This window comes from Podarcis bocagei, assembly GCF_964188305.1.
Source record: "Podarcis bocagei genome assembly, chromosome: 8".
NCBI classification, from domain to species: domain Eukaryota; kingdom Metazoa; phylum Chordata; class Lepidosauria; order Squamata; family Lacertidae; genus Podarcis; species Podarcis bocagei.
Genome location: NC_138133.1, coordinates 86483722 through 86506673, shown reverse-complemented (window position 1 = coordinate 86506673; position 22952 = coordinate 86483722). Strand labels below are relative to the sequence as shown.

The 22952-nt window shown below is 40.3% G+C and overlaps 1 protein-coding gene and 1 pseudogene across 3 annotated transcripts in view; both read left to right on the top strand.

Moving 5' to 3' along the window:
- The window catches only part of TRAPPC9 (trafficking protein particle complex subunit 9), a 298285-nt gene that overhangs the window by 46178 nt on the left and 229155 nt on the right, over window positions 1-22952 (top strand). For both annotated transcript variants that reach the window (XM_081204403.1, XM_081204404.1), the window contains exon 17: window positions 5467-5591. In XM_081204403.1, the coding sequence (XP_081060529.1) occupies window positions 5467-5591 (125 nt within the window). The remainder of the gene's footprint in view (window positions 1-5466; window positions 5592-22952) is intronic.
- On the top strand, window positions 18291-18927 carry LOC308592588 (large ribosomal subunit protein uL22 pseudogene; annotated as a pseudogene). Its single transcript has one exon. The product of its transcript is annotated as a large ribosomal subunit protein uL22 pseudogene (transcript).

Below are 22952 nucleotides of genomic sequence, written 5' to 3'. Positions count from 1 at the left end.
AAGGGAGATATTTGGCAGTGGAGATACAAGTACAAGGAGAAAAATTTTTGATTGTTGGAATCTATGCACCAAATGAAGGCAAATCTGACTTCTTCAAGAGACTTCATGAAACTCTGACGGACTATTTGGATTACAATATGATAATTATGGGAGATATGAACGGTGTGGTCTCCACTAACATGGACAAGGCACAAAGACTAACAGCTACCAAGGAAGGGAGACTTCCTAAGACTTTTTTTGAAATGACGGAAAATATGGACTTGATAGACATATGGAGAACAAGGAACCCTCTGGAGAGAGAGGGAACCTTTTTCTCCCAAGCAATGATGACCTGGACCAGAATCGATCAAATCTGGATTACTAGTGGTATGGCTCCAAAGATTAAGAAGGTAGAAATCTGCCCAAAAACTTGCTCCGACCACAACGCTGTGAAGATGGAAATGAAACTTACAACAACTGGTCAATTTAGATGGAGAATGAATGACACCCTCTTCCGAGATAAGGAGATCCTTATGAAGGCCCAAAAAATTTTAAAAGACTACTTTGAAATAAATTTGAGGGCTGATGTGGAAAAAAGAGTGATCTGGCATGCAAGCAAAGCTGTGATGCGAGGTTTCTTGATTCAACAAAACTCAATAAAGAGGAAAAAACAAAATGAGAAAAAGGAAAAGATTTTGGAAAAGATAAAGGAAGGAGAGAAAAAATTAAGAGTAAAACCAAAGTCCCAGGAGATTTTAAGAGAGATTAAGTTATATCAAACACAATATATGGAATTGATGAACCAAGAGATTGAATGGAAGATAAAGCAAATGAAACAAAAGACATTTGAATCGGCAAATAAATGTGGCAAACTTCTGGCATGGCAATTGAAGAAAAGGCAGAAATTAAATACAGTTACAAGCCTAGAAGTGGATGGAAAGAATATATCTAAACCTAATGAAATTAGAAATTGCTTTCTGAGTTATTTTAAAAAACTTTATACTCAAGGACCGCAAAATGAAGAAGATATAGACAAATTCCTTGATAAATATGGACTACAAAAAATCTCTCATCAAAGTAAGATGGATCTGAACCAGAGAATAACAGAACAAGAGATAGAGGCTGCCATTCAGAATATGCAATTGGGCAAATCTCCAGGACCAGATGGACTGACTTCTAGATACTACAAATCGTTGAAGGAATGGTTGATTCAACCATTAAAAGAAGTCTGTAATGAGATTCTAGAGGGAAAAAAGGCACCTGAATCGTGGAAAGAAGCATATATTTCACTCATACCAAAGACAGAGACTGAAAAGACTCAACTGAAGAACTACCGCCCAATATCACTACTTAATGTGGATTACAAAATTTTTGCAGACATTCTGGCAAAAAGATTTAAAAAAGTGTTGATGGAAAAGATTCATAAGAACCAAGCAGGCTTTCTCCCAAAAAGACACCTAGCAGATAATGTAAGGAATATAATAGACATTTTGGAAAAGCTAGAGGTGAATATAAATACTAAAGCAGTACTGATTTTTGTGGACGCGGAGAAAGCCTTTGACAATATTTCTTGGAGCTTTATGATAAAGAATCTTCATGGGATGGGGGTAGGCCAAGGTTTTGAGAATGGTATGGCTGCAATATATTCTGAACAAAAAGCTAAATTGATTGTAAATAATGTAATAACTGAGGAACTTAAGATAGAAAAAGGAACACGACAGGGGTGCCCAATTTCCCCATTGCTTTTTATTTCAGTTCTGGAGGTGTTGCTGAATATGATTAGGAATGACCAGCAAGTTAAAGGAGTGCAGGTCGGAGCTAAACATTACAAGTTAAGAGCATTTGCAGATGACCTAGTATTGACTTTGCAAGAGCCAAACACTAGTACGAAAAAGGTGTTAGAAATAATCCAACAGTTTGGCCAGGTAGCCGGATTTAAGCTGAATAAACAAAAAAATAAAGTTTTAGGAAAAAAATTTAACAGATATGGAAAAGGAGAAATTCCAAGAGGAGACAGGGTTGACGGTGGTCAAAAAGGTGAAATATCTAGGGGTTTATTTGACATCTAAAAATGTGAATTTGTATAAGGATAATTATGAAAAATGTTGGTCAGAAATCAAAAAAGATCTAGAAATATGGTCAAATCTGAAACTGTCAACGTTAGGCCGAATTGCAGTGATTAAAATGAATGTATTGCCTAGAATGTTGTTCTTGTTTCAGACCTTGCAGATTCTTGACAAGATGGAATGTTTTAAGAGGTGGCAGAAAGATATCTCGAAATTTGTCTGGCAGGGCAAAAAGCCCAGAATTAAATTTAAAATACTGACAGATGCTAAAGAAAGAGGGGGTTTTGCCCTGCCGGACTTAAAACTGTACTATGAGGCAGCAGCGTTTTGCTGGCTGAAAGAGTGGATTCTCCTCGAGAACACAGACATTTTGGATCTGGAAGGTTTCAATAACGCATTTGGTTGGCACGCATATCTATGGTATGATAAAATTAAGCTGCATAGTGCCTTTAAAAATCATATTGTCAGAAAAGCATTGTTTAATGTTTGGATAAGATACAAAGATCTGTTAGAAAACAAAACCCCCAGATGGGTGTCACCAGTGGAGGCTAAGGCAGTGAAGAAACTCAATATGGAGGTCGGATGGCCGAAGTATTGGGAAATTTTGGAACAGGAGGGAGATAAATTGAAATTACAAAGTCATGAGAAAATGAAACATAAAGTACAAAATTGGTTTCAATATCATCAAATAATGGAGTTTTTCAAACAGGATAGGAAAATTGGCTTCCAGGTGGAAAAATCAAAACTAGAGACTGAATTGTTAGAACCCAATACTAAGAATTTATCAAGAATGTATAACCTGCTGCTGAAATGGAATACACAGGATGAAACAGTTAAATCGGCTATGATTAAGTGGGCACAGGATATTGGTCATAACATTATGTCTGCTGACTGGGAATGGTTATGGAACACTGGTATTAAATTTACGGCATGTAATGCCTTAAAGGAAAACATTATGAAAATGGTTTATAGGTGGTACATGACCCCAGTCAAGCTGGCAAAAATTTATCATTTGCCCGATAACAAGTGTTGGAAATGTAAAGAGACTGAAGGTACTTTTTTTCACCTATGGTGGACATGCCCGAAGATTAAGGCTTTCTGGGAAATGATTTATAATGAAATGAAAAAGGTACTTAAATGTACTTTCCCTAAAAAACCAGAGGCCTTTCTCTTGGGCATTGTCGGCCAATTGGTGTCAAAGAGGGATAGCACTTTCTCTATGTATGCTACAACAGCAGCAAGAATACTCATCGCAAAGTATTGGAAGACACAAGATCTACCTACTCTGGAAGAATGGCAGATGAAAGTGATGGACTATATGACACTGGCCGAGATGACAGGCAGAATCCGTGATCAAGGAAAAGAGACGGCGGAAGAAGAATGGAGAAAATTTAAGAGATACCTGAAGGACTATTATAAACTTGATGAATGTTAGAATGTTGAGGTTTGCAGGGGAAAAAAAGGGATACAGTGACATAAGAACAGACTATAGAAAAGATTAAGATGACAGAGGTTGGAAAGGAATATTTAGAAGTTGCTAAAAAATTATGGACATTGGAATGCAGAAAGGGGGGGTATGGGGGAGTCCCGGAAAAGAGGTTTATGAAAAAATGTTATGAAATTATACATGTTTGTATGTCTTTTTAGGTGTTTGTTTGTCTTTAAAAATTTTTGTAAAACCAATAAAAATTTTATATATATAAAAAAGATATTTTCATAATATCATACAAGATAATTTAAACAACTTTACAGTTGAATTACTCAAGTCGAATAAATTCACCTGTATCCTTTTTGGTGCCTAGTAGAAAGTTGCTAGTGAATGTTTTCCCCTACTGCTTTTAAACATTATGGGTTCAATCCATTCTATTGCAAGCCTAGAACTTGTGTGTACAAGTGTGTCTTTCCCCACCTCTTGGTTCAACCCCTTGTTGGAATTGGGAAAGAGACCATCCATACGGCAATCCATCAGGTATTTCCCAGAAATATTTAAAACCACACTGATGGTAAGTTGAGAAGCTATTCTTACTCAACAGCAGGGGTAGGAACGGTTTTTTTTTCAGCCCATGGGCTGTATTTCCCTTCTGACAACTTTGTGAGGGTTGGGTACAACAGTGGTAGAAACAGGCAAAAAAGTCGGGAGCTACAGATGTACCTCCTCCTGTTGCACAGTACAGTAGACTACATTGCAGTCATGTGAAGTCAGAGGCTTGTACACATGCACACCCCTCTTTCCATACTCCATCCAGGCAAGCAAGAGGCATTCTCACCATTGAAGGATGCAGTGATGATGTGTGCATGTAACTGAATTCGGGGATGGTGTGGCGTAGGGTAGCTGAGGAGTGTGGCCTAATGAGAAATCCAGGAGTCAGACAGAGAGGTCTGGAGGGCTGTGTTCAGCTCCCATCCTGATGTCCCCTCCATCCCCCCCATGCAACAGCATGCTTGTGCATCTTAGTAAGATAAGGAAGCATTGGGGCAAAGCAGAAACCTCGTTTTTCAACATTCCCCTGTGTGTAATTGAAAAGTTGTATTGCACAGAATCTCATAAAAGTAACATTTTAAATAATGCAGTAGATGTGCTGTGTACATAACTTATTTAGAAGTTACAGTAATGAGTTTTGTCGGTGCCCACAAATCCATTCTGACAAAAATAATTTTGAAATTTATTAAGACCTAATGATAAAGGTCTACTGACTCTAAATTTTAATTAACTCTTGCAGTATTGAATACATAATATTCACGTTATCCATTATTTAATGTTAAGCAAGTATTATTAAAGAGATTTTGGAAGGCTTTGTTCCAATGAATGTTTGCTGGAAGTATTGTGTTAATAAGCAGTTTGGATGAAGGCACGTTCCCTTCGTTGATATCAGATTGTCAAAGGATGCAGGATTGCATAGTGGTATTAATAAGGGTGCCACAAAGACTTGCTTTGCTTGTGGTAGCTGTATAATGAAAGAAGCATAGGGCCAGCCTTACTTCTAGTAATAGCCATGTGTATAGGGTATATAATATCTCTCCTCTGTTCTCAAATGCCATCCCTGCTTGCAGTTAAGTAAGGGGAGCAGGGGAACTTCCAAGGAGGAGGAGGAGTTCTTTATTTCCCAAGCCTCATAGATTGACTTTGGAATCGATTTAAAACAAAAAGCCAAATCAGTCTGCTTCTGGGTCTGACCAGGACGAGCACGAGAGAGTTTGCCCAGTGCTAGTTAGAACTGTCAATTCCCACAGTTGTCATATTACCTTGAAATTTCTGTGCATCGAAGAAACTATTTTGAATCTTGAGTGATTTGGGTTTATTACCTAGTACCGGGTGGACACAGGTGCTTGTCAAAGATCTGGTCGCCTACTGATATTTCTTTTTAAGTGCCTCTGAGTTTGAAAGGAGGAATAATAATGTTCTCTCCCCCCCCCTTTTTAGATGGAATTAGCGTGAGTGGTCTTCCGCTTTCCAGTCCTTTTCGACAAGTGATAAAACCACGAGTCGAGAACAAACCTATCAATCCACCAGAAACCACCAAAGTTGGTGACTTCAGTCATGTAAAGGTAAGCGAACACTATCACAAAAATTGATTTGCCTGGCTGCGTTGAATGTTTGGTGCGGGAAGAGATAGGTAAGGCATTGTGTATGGTGACAATTTTGTTGGGGAAAAGCAAACTAGTATATCAGACAAATAAATGGTTTTGTAAAATATTGCAATAAAATAAGTTGCGATTGTTGTTGTTTTGCAGCTTTGATAGTAAAAGCTCTAAAGGTTTGTAATACTAACTGATCCAGTAAAACATTTAATTTTACTTCTTTCTTTTCCAACTTAAGTGTGCTAATTAACCAGTTCAATAAAGTACGTCATAACTTTCTTTTGTGTTCTTCTGCCTAAAATAGTAAAACCAGACCCATTGTGTGAAGGTGCTAAAACAAAGCTCACTTTGTTTTTTCCATCCAGTAAAGGAGAAATAAGCACAATTGATTTTTCTGAAATTATATTCCTAACACACTAATTTGAAGTAATTTAACCCAAATGTGTATAGGAAATCTGATACCAAGTGCATCTTGTATGTTGTGGCTGCCATCAGCCTAGCAGGCTACTGTGATCTTTAAGATTCATAGCTATAACTTGCTAGTCTTGGGGGAAAGTCTTGTGGCACGTTAAAAACCAGAAAGTGCCTGCTTTCATGGACTACAGTCCGCTTTATCAGATGCTTATATTGTGGTTCTCTGCTCCATTCAAAATAAGACATTTGCAGGCCAGTCGATGAAATAACCCTTTTGTAACATGCAATTTTGAAGGGGGGTAGAGTATGGTTCTTCCCGCTTCCAGTATGCGGAATTTGGGGCTGCACGTTCAGTTTCTGTTAGGTATAAATGTGGACATAGAACAGGCATTTGGGGGGAAATTAAGAAATGTGATTTACTTATTTGGAAGAAATACAAAGGTTTGTTTTTCACCCAGCTAACTGTGGTCATCTTGAGGCCATGATCCAACTGTAGATGTGGGCCGTGAGATGTATGTAACAGCTGGTGACTCCTGATGCAGATGTGCGATCCAATTTGCACCAAAAGATGCATGTAGAAATGGTTTGCTCTTGTAGTTTATTTTAGGAGCCTGGTTTTTTTTGTTTTACTCTTATTTAAAATTCTAGCCAGTGCAACATTTTCTCTAGCTGAAAAAAATCATCTTACATTGTTGTATAGCTATTTGTAGGGTAGACACAGGGAAGAGAGGTCAGAGAATGTCACTTTGCCTGTCTCTCATGTGCCACAGATGTTCATTTTGAACTACATGAAGGGAAAAATTGAAATTCACCCAGTGTATGCATCAGAGTGCTTCTGAGGCCAAGTGTTCAAATGCAGCATTGTCAAGCTATTTTTAGTCCTGCTATCACTACAGTGCTGTTTAGAGATTCAGTTGAAGCTGCTAATAGGTATATTTATATCCATTCTGTCAACTGCCACAGCATGAATGCTTTTACAGATGATAATTCTATTTTTGGACTATGCACTATGGTTACCATCACCCTGCCTGCTTAAATACATGCTATACATCCATAGACATTTATCACATACTGTATTAATGTGCACTCATACAACTCATACAGTCATACAATCAGATTGGTGATTAAAGCAACAATCCATCAACCAATTAAGCCGGGTTTTGCAACCAGTATGACACAAAAATGCATTTAAACGGTTGCAAGTAATGGCAGGTTGCTTTGTTGGTGGCAAGCAGTTGTCAGAATTACTAACACTGTTCAGTGCATAATTTCTACATGTCCCCCCCCCCCCAACTACTGTGAGTAGGTGGCAGTTATTTCAGAATAGAGAAAGTGAGCTGGGCTGAGAAATCACCACTGTGCTGCACCATAGAAACTCATTGAATTCCCTTGGTGCATGCAACAGCATTCTCCTTTGCCCTTAAAGGCGGGGGCACTGGGTAAGGTAAAGGGACCGCTGACCATTAGGTCCAGTCGTGACCGACTCTGGGGTTGCGGTGCTCATCTTGCTTTATTGGCCAAGGGAGCCGGCGTACAGCTTCCGGGCCATGTGGCCAGCATGACTAAGCCGCTTCTGGCTAACCAGAGCTGCGCACAGAAACGCTGTTTACCTTCCTGCCGGAGCGGTACCTATTTATCTACTTGCACTTTTTGGTGTGCTTTCAAACTGCTAGGTTGGCAGGAGCAGGGACCAAGCAACAGGAGCTCACCCCGTCGCGGGGATTCGAACCGTCGACCTTCTGATCGGCAAGTCCTAGGCTCTGTGGTTTAACCCACAGCGCCACCCACGTCCCATGGGTATATTGGTCCAAATGAGAGACAGAGAGCAAGCCATGAGTTCCACACTGTGATGGCTCAGTTTTAATGGGTGGCGATGTCATGTGCCATTTGGGGCAGTTATGAACTGGTAAATAAACTGGTAGAAGGGTGGGCACTTTGCCACACATTGTTTCCTGAAAACATTTGTTATTTCATTCACCAGGTTGTTTGGTTGGTATTTAATCTGTGAGAGAGTTGAGTGAGGCGTGAATGTACTAAGTTGCTTCTTCAGTTTTTGTCCAAGGTTATCAATATATGCATGTTTCTATGTATTCAGCACCCAGTCCTATATATTAGGCATGGGGAGCTTGTGGGACAGATGTGGCCAGACTCTCTGAGTTCACTTCTGACATCCAGCCATTCAACACGGAGAGAAAAGAACTTCAGTGTGCAAAGTGTTCCGTTACAGCTACTACCTCTGCAGTATCAGAAGTGGAGAGTGAAATTATTGGCAGACTTCTGTGCACATAAACGTTTGTGCATTTTTCAGTATATGCAGTTTTCAGTATGCAGCTGCATTTCGAAGTTTGAAATGTTAAATAACTGTAAGGCTGAGCTGGCTGTTCAGCTGTATAATGGCTCTTTTGCATTCTTCCAGGATTACTGAAGTCTTTTTGCCTTTTGCAGAGTAAGGACAGATGAATTGTTTCACAGAGCTTTGAAAATACAGTAAACCTGGTGAAAATAGCTACAAAAATATGGAAGGTGGCACTTGAGTGGCGTTACTAAGAATTCAGTATATAACTGTGTTACCATGGGAGGGAATAGCTTTGTGTGCAGGCATGAGGCTGCCCATTATTGGAGGGTACCCCGTGACAAACTTCCACTGGTGCAGACTTGCAGAGGATTGCACTGTCAGACTGTAAATTATCCAATACATAATTTGGAAAGCATTGCTATGCCTTAGAGACTTCTGAAGCTAAGTTCCTGTTTCATCCGATACATGAGATAAACTGAGAAAATAGTGACCTTTCACTGTTTGCACATGTTGTTGAGGGTAAGGAGTAGTATCGAAACAACTACAAGGAAAAATATTTTGTTACTTTTCCTGCCCCTGTTTGAAAATACGTACTTGCTCAATAACTAAATACAAGCAGAGCATCTGGTAATTATGCTAATTCATTAGAGAAAGTAAAATTAATTAAATAAATGTATATCTAGAGAATTCTTACCTGTTTCAATAATTAGCTGAACGTTTTAGTCCTGCTGCGATTAGACAGCTCAGTGTTTCAAAATAAATTGTGCATCTGTTCTGGATTTCATTTTTTTGTGCTAGGATATTAGTGATGCAAATATCCCAGCTTCCTTTTTTTGCTTTTAGCACTTTGATATTATGTGTTTACTATTGGGAATCGGCATTCCATGGGAATTTTAACGATAATCTACAGAGCACACATAAGTCATGTAGATCATCTCACAATAATGTTATGATCCTGTAAACTAGCAATCAACAGCTGGTAATACCTCGGTCAGATCCATCATTTGGAGGGAGATGGATAAGCAATTGTGGTGATGGGAGCCTGAAGTAAGACATTTGTGAAGGTAGGTTGTGCTCATTTGTCAGTGTGGCCCTCTGCCCAAACCATTTCCTGACCAGGGCTTCAATAAAAATATAAACTTTGCTTTGCTATACAGTGAATTATTTTCAAAATGTATATTGGAACTACACATAACATGTTCCTCTCATGAAAGTTTAACTTGGAGGAGGAAAAGAAAAAAATATATTATTTGAGAATGAAAATATCTTCATAATGTGTCTCTTCATTATGATTAATGGCTGCAGAGACCATAAATAAAATATTGAGGTACATTTGAATATTTGGATTGGACCTGTGTGATGTGTATAAATGACGATGAACAAATGTGTATTAAAAAGTTGCAGCAATAATAAAATGATAATGTCTTCAATAGGAACACCTCAAGGATTGATTGCATGAAATTTCAGTGTTCAAACCTGACTTCATGGTGGCATCTGACAGGGTCTTACGTTAAATGAAAAACATTAAAGATCCCACTGAGGATGCACTAAAGTTTGGTGCCTCTCAAGTAACGCAGTGGACCCTGGAAGCAGTTTTGAGAGACGAAACTGTTTTACTTTGTCTTACTGACAATATTGAAAAGCCCTTTGCTTCTTGAATTGTGGAATATCTGAAACTATATACAGTGGTGCCCCGCAAGACGAATGCCTCGCAAGACGGAAAACTCGCTAGACGAAAGAGTTTTCCGTTTTGGAGGTGCTTCGCAAAACGAATTTCCTATGGGCTTGCTTCGCAAGACGACAATGTCTTGTGAGTTCCTGCTGGTTTTTTCCCTCCCCCCCTTTTCTAAGCCGCTAAGCCGCTTATCAGCTGATCCGATCAGCAGATAAGCCGCTAAAAGCCGCTAATAGCGCTAATAGCGCTAATCCGCTAATCCTTCAATGGGCTTGCTTCGCAAGACGAAAAAACCGCTAGACGAAGAGAATCACAGAACGGATTCTTTTCGTCTTGCGAGGCACCACTGTATTGTATCCAACATCTTCAATTTGTTTGCAAAGTTGTTCAAGTTGGTTGAATTAAGATGAAACTCAAAACAGACAGCATAACTTATGAGATTTATGACATTGAAAGTTAGTTTCATGTGAGGGGAAAGTATTTCAAGAGTTTTTGCACATCCAGCTTTGATGGATGATGGAACATAAATTGGTCACAAGAGCTTCAAACAGTTGACAGTGATTTAAAAGACTTAAGGACCGATTTCTGGGTCAATATTTTCTGATGGACATGTTAGTTAGAGTTACTGTTATACCTACACCCAATTAACTGTAACCAGAAGAGGAGAGGTGTGCTATGGGCATGCTTTCAAGCCCTTCTCTCATACATGCAAGCAAGAAGGCTAGAAACTCTTCTATTTGCTAGTTTTCTTGTTCTGAACCAGAACAGTTAATTAACAGCTTCAGAACAAGTAAGCATATTATTATTAATTAAATTTGTATATCACTCTTCATCCGTCGACCTCAGGGCAGTTCACAACATAAAAATACAAAAGAAAAACACAAAGTACATGATAAAAACAAGTACAAAAAACACAAACCCATAATCCATAACATGTCTGGAGGTGGTTGGAGGATGGATAGCGGTTAACAGACTGAGGTTGAATCCCGACAAAACACAAGTACTGTTTTGGGGGGACAGGGTGCGGGCAGGTGTGGGGGACTTCCTGGTCCTGAATGGAGTAACTGTGCCCCTGAAGGACCAGGGGTGGGGTATAAATAATAAAATTATTATTATTAACCCATAACCCCTCCCCCACCCCTCCCACAAAAACATTTAGAAGATGTTAATCAGCCAGAGGGGTTGAATACGTTGCAGTAATCTAACCTACAGGTTACCAGAGTATAGACAACAGTGGTCAGGCTATCCCTGTCCAGATACGGGCATGGCTGGGCCACCAGTTGAAGCTGATGGAGGACACTCCATGTCATTGAAACCACCTGAGCCTCAACTACAGTGAAGGATCCAGAAGTATGCACCTTCTCCTTCAGAGGGAGCAATCAGGGGTGATCATGTCAACGGCCCAAGCCATTCAGATGCTCAAGAGGTCAGCCAGAAAATCTGCAAGAGCCCTCTGGAAGCCCACTGGATCCACCACTCTGAGGGTGGACCATCCTAATAAGTCCCCTGCCTCTGCAGAGGGTAAAAGGTGCTGAAAGCCTAAATCTCAACAAAGTCTCTGTTGCATGCTAGATTCTATATGCAGGGGATGTTTCCATATTGTGTAGTGTTCATTCATGTGAGTCTTTCTCTGCAGCATGAAATGGCATGGAACAGACATAGATTTCCCCTATCATCTGTTTGTGAGAATTCTGCTTTTCTCAAAACAGGAAGGAAGTACAGAAAAGGGCAATCTAGACTTTATTCAGACTGCCTCGGGGTTGTCATCATTGAACATTATGCTCTTGATCACATGTGGCAGGAAGAATCTATGTTGCTTTGGGGACTGACAGGCAGTCAGCATTTGCTACCAGAATTGCTAATCGTGTTCAGTTCCTTAAAATCTACATTTCCCATCTTGGGTTTCATGTGTGGTTTTTTTTTTAATGCATATCAAATTGCTTCGTTGATAGTTAAAGCTCTTCTATTGATGCGTATCTTTGTGACCACATAATTCCTTCTGCTCTGATGTAGGGATCTAGGGTCTTGTAAAGCTCTTGTTTTGATGACCCCTAGACATTTGAAATTGCAGAGCAGAATGAATATAATTGCCCATTTGGAATTTAGTCAGGGCATGAGGGTTAATGTCTCTTCTTTCCTTGCAAAAAGTCATTGGGGAGATTTTAATGATAGTGTCAGGCTATCCAGTTATCTCTGTATCATTTGAAATATGATGCTTTCATCAGTGGTAGCCTAATGCAACATTGCAGTAGTATTTCAGTGCTGGGACAGACTACAAATTCTTGAGACACTAGCAGGTTTATATTTCTTGTGGGTCGTTGTTGTGTCCCCCACCTCCCAATGACTGCATGCACAGTTCTTGTGCTATCTTCTCAGTGCTACGGTCTTCTCCAAAATCTCATGTAGAGTTTCCGATTGTTCATCACCCCATCTTTCCTTCGTTTTCCCCAAACTGCCTTCCTGCAATTTTCTATCACGTCATTGGCATTTATTGCCTCTACCCTGAGCACCTTCTTATATGGAGAGAGTTCATAAGCCGGTTTGGGGAAAGGTAAAGACATGAGAGGTGATGATGCTGCATTTATTATGGTTCACTGCTTAAGGTTTAACAAGCATTCAGTGATGTTAGTGACAGGATGCTTGCACTTCAATTGAGTCAGCAGTTCTCCAGCCTGACAGATGGCCTAGGACGAGAAAAGGACACACAAATGAGAAACCAGCAGCTTGGGTAGGTACAGTGAGCTAATCTATTAGAGCAGTGTGGTCATCCAGACGTTGTTGGACTTCAACTTCCCTCTGCTCCAGCTAACGTGGTCCATGGGATTGAAGTTGTAGATCAACATCATCAGGAAGGCCAGAGGCGCTCCTCATTCTTGTATCAGAGTATTTTTTTTATAAGATACTTATTAAAGTTTCAGAAATAAAAAAGAAGTTACAATAGTAATAATAAGAAAGAATACAAAGAAGAATAAAAAAGAAAAAAGAGAGTACAAAATACGAAAAAAGTAAAAACAATTAAAAACAAATCAATCTTTCCATAGCTTGTCTTTCATTCACTTGTTTCCCTGACCTCCTCACACCTCCCCTTTTTTGTATTCCAGTTCAGTAAGTTAATTCAGCAAATCCTTTCCCTCTTTGTTTTTATCTTAAACCTTTGTCTTAATATGTAATAACTGTATATTCTCATCTGTTAACAGTCCATTTTTACATACTCCTTATAACATTGCTGCTAAAGAACCCTTAAGTTCATTCCAACATCATTCTAACGTTCATTAATTTTACAGTATTTCTGTAGATAGTCTTTAAATTTCTTCCAATCTTCTTCCACCGACTCTTCTCCCTGGTCATTTCCGCCAGTTCCATGTAGTCCATCACCTTCATCTGCCATTCTTCCAAGGTGGGTAGATCTTGTGTCTTCCAATTCTTGTATCAAAGTAAAGGCTTTTTAGGGTTGATTTTAACTTGACATTCTTGAAAGTGCTACAGTTCCTTAATAGTGGTACCTTGAACATATGTAACAAGTGAGCAGCGTGGGAGAATGGGAAAACACTTGAATACTGCTCTGTGTGATGCAGTATTAATTAATATGAGCACAGGACACCAACTTAGTAAGATCTGTAAGGAAACTCTGCTTTGGATCATCATTTAAAGAGAGTTGTATTGCTGTGGGAAGGAGCAAGGCCTCAACTTCTGTTACCCTAAGGCAGCAGAAGAGAAGCTTTCATAGCCCAAGGGATTGTTTTCCTTGTGGATAACCTTTGCATACTAGCTGTAAGTGGGGCCAAATGAAAACGTGGTATTGGTGGAAGCCATATCCATGCCTCATTCCTACACATCTAGATATTGGGTTCACACTTCCTTATTGTGCACTGAGAAAGGGGATTTCTTTTTTTTCTTTTGGAAAAGCAACAGCTTGCTGATGGAGGAAGAGAGTGACCTATTCCCACATTGGCAGCAAGTTTCTGCCAGCCTGACCTCTCTTCCCTGCAGTGTCCTTCTGATCAGTGGGGTTGGGATGGGGAGATGGGGGGAATGTGAAGTATCATCCTCCACTTCCTCCACTTCACATTCCCCCCATGATCTCCTCCTACCTGATTGATGGGGAGGTCTAATGAAATATTTAATCTCCATATCCTCCAATTTTAGCCAAATCAATCACCCCCATAGCTCCCACAAAAGGTAAGGGTGTTTTGTTGTTGTTTAGTCGTTTAGTCGTGTCCGACTCTTCATGACCCCGTGGACCAGAGCACGCCAGGCACTCCTGTCTTCCACTGCCTCCCGCAGTTTGGTCAAACTCATGCTGGTAGCTTCGAAGACACTGTCCAACCATCTCGTCCTCTGTCGTCCCCTTCTCCTTGTGCCCTCCATCTTTCCCCACATCAGGGTCTTTTCCAGGGAGTCTTCTCTTCTCATGAGGTGGCCAAAGTATTGGAGCCTCAGCTTCAGGATCTGTCCTTCCAGTGAGCCCTCAGGGCTGATTTCCTTAAGAATGGATAGGCTTGATCTTCTTGCAGTCCATGGGACTCTCAAGAGTCTCCTCCAGCACCATAATTCAAAAGCATCCATTCTTCAGCGATCAACCTTCTTTATAGTCCAGCTCTCAATTCCATACCTCACTAAGGGTGCTACCCCCGCTTAAGAATCTTAATGATTCTGGTATTTAACTGCTTAGGAATAGTAAAGATTCTGATTAATTTTTTTAGCATGACTCAGGATAGTGAACAACCGCCCTTAAATAATCATTTAAAAATCAAACACGCTCTCATAATAGTTCTTTCCCTTTGCTTCTGCAGCTTTCCTGAGTGTGGTGCTGCTGACTCGCATTAGCTGTTTTTAACTTAATATAATAAAAGGGGTTGTGTTAAAAATTGATTTCCAACTATGCTGATATTGGACACAGAGTGCCAGTGCAATCCTTCAGTGTGTACAGATAAAAGGGGGAGGGAGAGATGATGCTGAAGTTCCCAGTTCCTTATATGCCCGAAAGTTCAAGACTATATTGCCAACTTGAAGAAGAATGTAATGGCGGTTACCAGCATAGTAGAGTATGCACATATTACTCTAAGTTCCTAAAGGAATACACTATAAATCTTAGCAGAATAAGCCATGCTTGTTGGGTGATCTAGCCAACTAATGGATTCAGGTAGTCTTTGGAGTAGCTGTTTTAAAATGTGGTCCATTATGTTGGAGTAGCTGTTTTAAAATGTGGTCCATTATGATAGAATAAGGCTCTCTGAAGCAGTTTCATAGGATATTGTTCTGCATGTTCTGAAATCAGATGTGAACTAAGGACCCTTACTAGTTTTCAGGTGTGGACTTGGTCAAGTGTCTAGTTCATGTAATTGGCTATGTAAGTGATAGTGTGAACAAAACATGATTAGTGCAGGGTGGAATCTACACACATACAAAAAACGCTGTCAAAATGCTTTTTCTAAAAAAAAGTTTTGAAAAATACATTGAATTTTGCATGGCTCACTTTTGCCATCTAGTGTCACATTTGTATATTGCACTTTACAACACATTTAAAGCATTTTATTTGCAGCTGTGTAGCTGAGTCCTGTGCTAATCTGAATGTGATCAGATGCTGTTAATATAAATAATTTTGCAATTGTGGCATGATAATGGTTGGATTGAGATATGGGATCTTTTTTAAAGGTGGACACTTAAAATCTTACAAAGGAATTAGTATTGGAATGGGAGAGCACCTGCTGCAATTCTTTCAGTATCTACAAATGAGACGCATAGCCAAATGCCTCGTTTTAAAATGTGGCACATTATGCGAGAGAGAACAGATTTTGAAAATGTAATGGCTAAAGGGCAAAGACCAAAGTTATTGAGTAAGCTATGTGATATTATTATAGCTAATGATATTTCCGTCAACACATATTAAAGCAGATGTGAACAGTATTTGAATAATGAGATCCTGCTAGATGCATGGAAGTAGATAGGGCAATATGTCCCACAGGAAATAAATATTAATCTTAAAGTTATTTTTTTATATAAACTTCTTATCTGTTGGTATTTGAGACCTTCAAGGTTGAAATAAATAAACATAGGCACAAATAATAAGTGTTGGGAATGAGAAGCACTAAATGCTGATATGCTCCATATATTCTGGTCTTGCCCCTGAATAAAGCTCATTTTGATAAATATTATAAAAGGAAAGGAAAGCATTCCAGGTTATATGCTGCCAGCAAATTTCTTAGCTGTTCTGTTTTGTTACGCAGAAGGTCTGGTTTTGCCAGAAGATAAAGAAATTACCATTCACCTCTTAACAGCTGCATGGATAACAAGTTCTAAATGGCAGGGGGTTGGACTCGATGGCCCTTGTGGTCTCTTCCAACTCTATGATTCTATGATTCTATGAAACAAACCCCAAACTCCTTCACCAAGTAGTAAAAATTCATAAATTAAATAATAGAATTATAATGAGGGAAGGTAAGCAATCTAATAATTTATTTATTAAAAAATGGAGTGTGTTTATTAGGTACTGGTGGAATGAGACACAAAGAAAATATTTTACCATATATACTGGGCTGGTATGTGCAATGGTTATTTGGAAGTCTCCCCCCCAGCCTTTACAGTCATGCCTCGGGTTGAAGTAGCGTCAGGTTAAGCATTTTCAGGTTGTGCTCCGTGGCGACCTAGAAGTAATGGAGCGCGTTACTTCCAGGTTTCGCCACTCGTGCATGCGCAGACGCTCAAAATGATGTCACGCGCGTGCGCAGAAGCGTTGAAACGCAACCCGCGCAGACGCGCGGTCACATGTTACGTTCTACTCAGGATGCAAATGGGGCTGTGGAACGGATCCCGTTCGCATCCAGAGGTACCACTATACTTCCTTTTCTTATTCTTTTATTCCTTATTCTTGCTTTTATTATTACTTGTAGTTGGCCATTTGGTTGTGCTCGTATTTGTCACCTTTAACACCCACAGTGGTACTTCGGGTTAAGAACTTAATTCGTCCGTTCTTAACTTGAAACTGTTCTTAACCTGAGGTACCACTTTAGCTAATGGGGCCTCCCACTGCGGCCACACGATTTTTGTTCTCATCCTGAAGCAAAGTTCTTAACCTGAGGTACTATTTCTGGGTTAGCGGAGTCTGTAACCTGAAGTGTCTGTAACCTGAAGCGCCTATAACCCGAGGTACCACTGTATTTTGTAATCTATTGCGGTAGTGCGCAATGGGTCAGTGTGTCTGGCTGTTAACCAGAAGTTTGGTGGTTTGAGCCCACACAGGGATGGCTGTGGGCCGGATTCCTGAATTGTAGGGGGGTTGGACTAGATGACCCTCAGGTCCTTTCCAACTTTATGGTTCTAAGTTGCAGTACTAATCTAACTACCAGTGCCCCTCAGTATTCCTAACGTTAACTGTAGTCTGCATATGGTGCCTTGGCCTACTTGGTATCCTGATCTGTTAAAGTTGTTTACTCTGAAAGATGCTTCTCTTGTCATCTTTTCTATAACAGAATATTTATACCAATAATGATGATGATGATGATGATGATGATGATGATAATGATAATAATAATAATAATATATTTATGCCCCGCAAATCTGGCTGGGTTTCCCCAGCCACTCTGGGTGGCTCCCAACAGAATAAAATAGCGATAAAATATCAAACATTAAAAGCCTCCCTAAACAGGGCTACCTTCAGATCTGTTCTAAAAGTCAGGTAGTTGTCTATTTCCTTGACATCTGATGGGAGGACGTTCCACAGGGCAGGCACCACTACCGAGAAGGCCCTCTTTCCATGGTTCCCTGTAACCTCACTTCTCACAGGGAGGGAACTGCCAGAAGGCCCTCAGAGCTGGACCTCAGTGTCCGGGCTGGATGATGGATGTGGAGATGCTTCTTCAGGTATACTGGACCAAGGCCGTTTAGGGCTTTCAAGGTCAGCACCAACACTTTGAATTGTGCTCGGAAATGTACTGGGAGCCAGTGTAGGTCTTTCAGGACCGGTGTTATATAGTCTCGGCTGCCACACATAATTTATTGATCCACGTGTTCCCTGGATTAGCATTTCCTAAACTGTGGTTTGTGAGTCTCAGGTGGGTTGCAAAGCCTGTACAAGTGGGACTCAGATTTTTTTTTATAAGTAAACCCATGTTGTTATAAAGAAAACCACCACTTAGTCCATTCTTCCGTGCTTTACTGCATTGAGTTTCTGGCACAGGTTATTGCAGTCTCAAACAGATGGTAAGGCAAGAGTACAGGGTTTCTCTTGATTTCCATCTGATAGCAAGTTAGTGGGCCACAGGACATAAAACCATAAACATAGCCTTTTCCCCGGCGGTAGCTGTGGCTGTAAGGTAAGCTCTGAAAATGGTCCGCTACTCACTTGATCCGGAGAACCCCACAAAATCATGCAAGTCAAGGGGGTCCAACCTTCGTGTTCATTTTAAGAACACACGTGAGACTGCCCAGGCTATCAAGGGCATGCACATCCGAAAAGCTACCAAGTACTTGAAGTATGTGACCCTAAAGAAGCAGTGTGTTTCCTTCCGTCGTTACAATGGTGGAGTTGGCAGATGTGCCCAGGCCAAGCAGTGGGGCTGGACACAGGGGCGTTGGCCAAAAAAGAGTGCTGAGTTCCTCCTGCACATGCTTAAAAATGCTGAGAGCAATGCTGAGCTCAAGGGTCTGGATGTAGACTCTCTGGTAATTGAACACATTCAGGTTAACAAAGCTCCCAAAATGCGCAGGCGAACCTACAGGGCTCATGGTTGCATTAACCCGTACATGAGTTCTCCTTGCCACATTGAGATGATCCTCACAGAGAAGGAGCAAATTGTCCCTAAGCCAGAAGAGGAAGTTGCTCAAAAGAAGAAGATCTCTCAAAAGAAACTGAAGAAGCAGAAACTGATGGCTCGGGAATAAACATCTATTCAGTTCACAAATAAAAAACAAAATTTTAAGTTAAAAAAATAAAAAAAAAATAAAACCATAAACATAAAACCCTCTTACTTATAGGAACCAGTGGTGTGATTAGCACAAAAGAAAACACTCAGACAAAACAAAAACAGAACTTCTATGACTCAGAAGTTATTGTGTGAAGGAACCAAACCATGTTAGCCATGTTTGGTAAGATGGATGCTGGAAAAGTAATTTGCAGATTCAGGACATGGGCTTATTTTACAGTTCCAAGAACCACCACACCAGATCCATAAGACCTTGGTCAGATCATTCCGGCTCCAAACAGATGAATAAGAGAAAAAAGGGCACTGCTACTCAAAGCTTAACCATGACTTAATCTGAGCTAAGGATCAGGCCCAAAACTCTGATGGGAGGACATTCTAAGATGGTGAATATCATTGTTAATGGGTGTTGTGTTGGCATCAGTCTGTTTCAGGAGACAATGGAAGAGGGTGCTTTAGGGGGAAAGGTCAAACCATTGGAGAGATCCAGCACCTCCTGTGACTGACATGTGTTGCAAGTTAATGAATGTTAATGAATACCCCAGTGATATATTTTGAATGAATTATCAAAGCATACTTGCTAATGATCAATATTTGAGAATATGTTGAATACACAGTAAAAACTGAAGATTTCCCCCATGTTTTCCTTGGTTTGTCTTGCTTTATTACAAAATAATTTTACTGAAAGCACTTTCTAGTACTTTCAGCAACAAACCACAGATTCATGAATGTATTCATAGCCTTTTCAGGAACAGAAAACAAAATCTCTAGGTCCCTAGTTAATACAGCAGAATTGCAGAATGCCGGTAAGTTTTCCTGCTATGCATCTAGGTATGCTAGTTTAACATCGCATCTGATTTGAAAGGCTCAAATTTCCCTCTGCCAATATATTTTCTTTTCCTCCTTAAAAACAAAAACAAAAAAATCCATTAACTTCATTGCTGTAACTCATGATGATCTAAATGTATTGCAAAGTGGAATCCCCAGAAGTTGGCAAACTATAGCCTGGGGATTAAATTGAGTGTGACCATGCAGTTGCTATATACCTGATTACTTGGCTAACATAAAGTTCTCAAAGATGACTCACTGTTTGGGAGTTTCAGTTTGATATTTTTATTAAATTCTGAAAGAGAGCTGACACAGTAGCGTGATCTTTAATAAGCATTTGTAGGATTTTGGGTGCAGAGGTTTTGAGACTCGGTTTCAGGGAACCCTTCTTGTATTGATTTATCTGTCAAAGACTGTTGTCTGTTGCAGAGGATTCTGGCAAATGTGTATTTGGTTTCACCCTCACCCCATCTAAAATGAGAGCACAACCTCCTGGAATACACTCAAGTCTCCCGTGACTGCACATTAGCTGTGTTTGATGGTAGCATCTCAGTTTAATAAGCTGAAATAGGAAGAAATGTTTGCCCATACTTGCAGCCCCTTCCATACTCACTTCTTGGCAGGCCGTGATTAATTCCAGAAGTCTTATAGTTCCGGTTTTATCCAAACAGGGGAGTTGGGGTTGGTTACTGTAGTTCTGAACCCAGCCAGGATCGTAAATCATGGTTTGAAGCTGGTTTAAGGTTCTGTCTGCTCCTGATTCTGACAACCGTAGTTTACCATTTCAGTTAAAATGGGAAGCTATAGTTAATTAAAGACTTCTGCATTTCATTGAGATGCCACGAGTTAGACACTTGCACATGACCTTTTGCACATGGAAATGTGCAAAAGGCTCATTCATATCTCATATTAAACCAAAATACGGCCATCAGAGAAGGTGGGGAATGGTTATGCAAGTTATACGATATATACAATATACGATATCTTTATTGTCATTGTCCCATACAGAACAATGAAATTGAAAAACTACATAAAACATTCAAAACCCCCTAAAAACTCTGAAACCCCATTTTAAAATACACTATACTGTATACTATACTATACTATACTATACTATACTATACTATACTATACTATACTATACTATACAAACCCCTAAAAACTCTGAAACCCCATTTTAAAATACACTATGCTATACTAAAAAATACACTATACTAAAAAATACACTATACTATAGAGACCCCTTATGCTGCATTTAGAACCAGAATTGCATTTGCATATAAACTGTTTCTCAGATGGCTAGTCCTGGCCTTTATAACCCTATACCTTCTTACAGAAGGCAGAAGCTGAAAGAGATCATTTCTGGGGTGCGTACTATCCTGCGCTATCTCTGCTGTTTTCTTATGGCACCTGGCAGCATAGATTTGATCTAAAGTGGGAAGAGTGCACCCAATATTCCAGAAAGCCAAGTTGTGTGCTGTTACTAATCCCACAGAACTCTTATGTTTCCCAAGACGTCGTTTGAAACCCAGTGGTTTTTTAAAAAGCCTTCACTAGTTTAGGTTATTCAGCTTCTGTATGTTGCCATAAGACCTTGTCCAGTCATATGCATTTGGCAACCTATATATCACTGTAAGAGCAGCTGCAGTTTTATCTCATTAGCTAATGTACACGCAGTACTGCATGCCAGCTCTGTGTTGTATCTGAGTATTATTCTGCTCACACTTTCAATCGTTTCAAGCAAGGCTATTTTTAGCCAGCTGAAATTTAAAACATTCCTTCTACCTTCGGGGGCAAGGGGACTTTATTGAGATACAGAGCATAACTCAAGATGGATCCTGTTGCTAAATGGTCTGACAAGGGGAGGCAGGGGGGGGGGGGAAAGGACAATACTGCATTATTTAATTCCCAAGGCATACCTTATGCAGAATCTATATTTAGTTTTCCCCAGTTGCTACTACCACTGTATTATTACACAAAGGGATGATGCAATTTCATTGTTCAGTGAGTTGATAAGACATAAATGCAGATGAATGAACTAGACGATGAATGTGGGATACTGCATGTTGCTTCTGAAATTCAGCTTGTGTGCACTGCATCTGAGGGAAAGCTACAGAACTATGTAGGCAATTGCGTCTTAAAATGTTGGGTCAGCATGCAGTTACCGTAATAACTGTTTTAGTTCTCAAGGGCAGCAGACACCATGAAAGGCCATCTTGCCTTAAATAGACAAATTGTAATGACTATTTTAAGCGTTTAAAACAGACACACACACACACACACACTTGGGATTTAGTTTCTTGGACTTGCACGTCATTGTTATTGCTGCCTCAGGATTTCAGATTTATTCGACTGGAGGGCAGGTGGCCACACTGCTGAGCAAGGGGCAGCATGGCAATTCACATCACCTGTTTTATGTGGGATTTTGGTGTACACATAGAATCATAGAATCATAGAATCATAGAATCATAGAGTTGGAAGAGACCACAAGGGCCATCGAGTCCAACCCCCTGCCAAGCAGGAAACACCATCAGAGCACTCCTGACATATGGTTGTCATGCCTCTGCTTAAAGACCTCCAAAGTAGGAGACTCCACCACACTCCTTGGCAGCAAATTCCACTGTCGAACAGCTCTTACTGTCAGGAAGTTCTTCCTAATGTTTAGGTGGAATCTTCTTTCTTGTAGTTTGGCTCCATTGCTCCGTGTCCGCTTCTCTGGAGCAGCAGAAAACAACCTTTCTCCCTCCTCTATGTGACATCCTTTTATATATTTGAACATGGCTATCATATCACCCCTTAACCTCCTCTTCTCCAGGCTAAACATGCCCAGCTTCCTTAGCCGTTCCTCATAAGGCATCGTTTCCAGGCCTTTGACCATTTTGGTTGCCCTCCTCTGGACACGTTCCAGTTTGTCAGTGTCCTTCTTGAATTGTGGTGCCCAGAACTGGACACAGTACTCCAGGTGTGGTCTGACCAGAGCAGAATACAGTGGCACTATTACTTCCCTTGATCTAGATGCTATACTCCTATTGATGCAGCCCAGGATTGCATTGGCTTTTTTAGCTGCCGCGTCACACTGTTGGCTCATGTCAAGTTTGTGGTCAACCAAGACTCCTAGATCCTTTTCACATGTACTGCTCTCAAGCCAGGTGTCACCCATCTTGTATTTGTGCCTCTCATTTTTTTTGCCCAAGTGC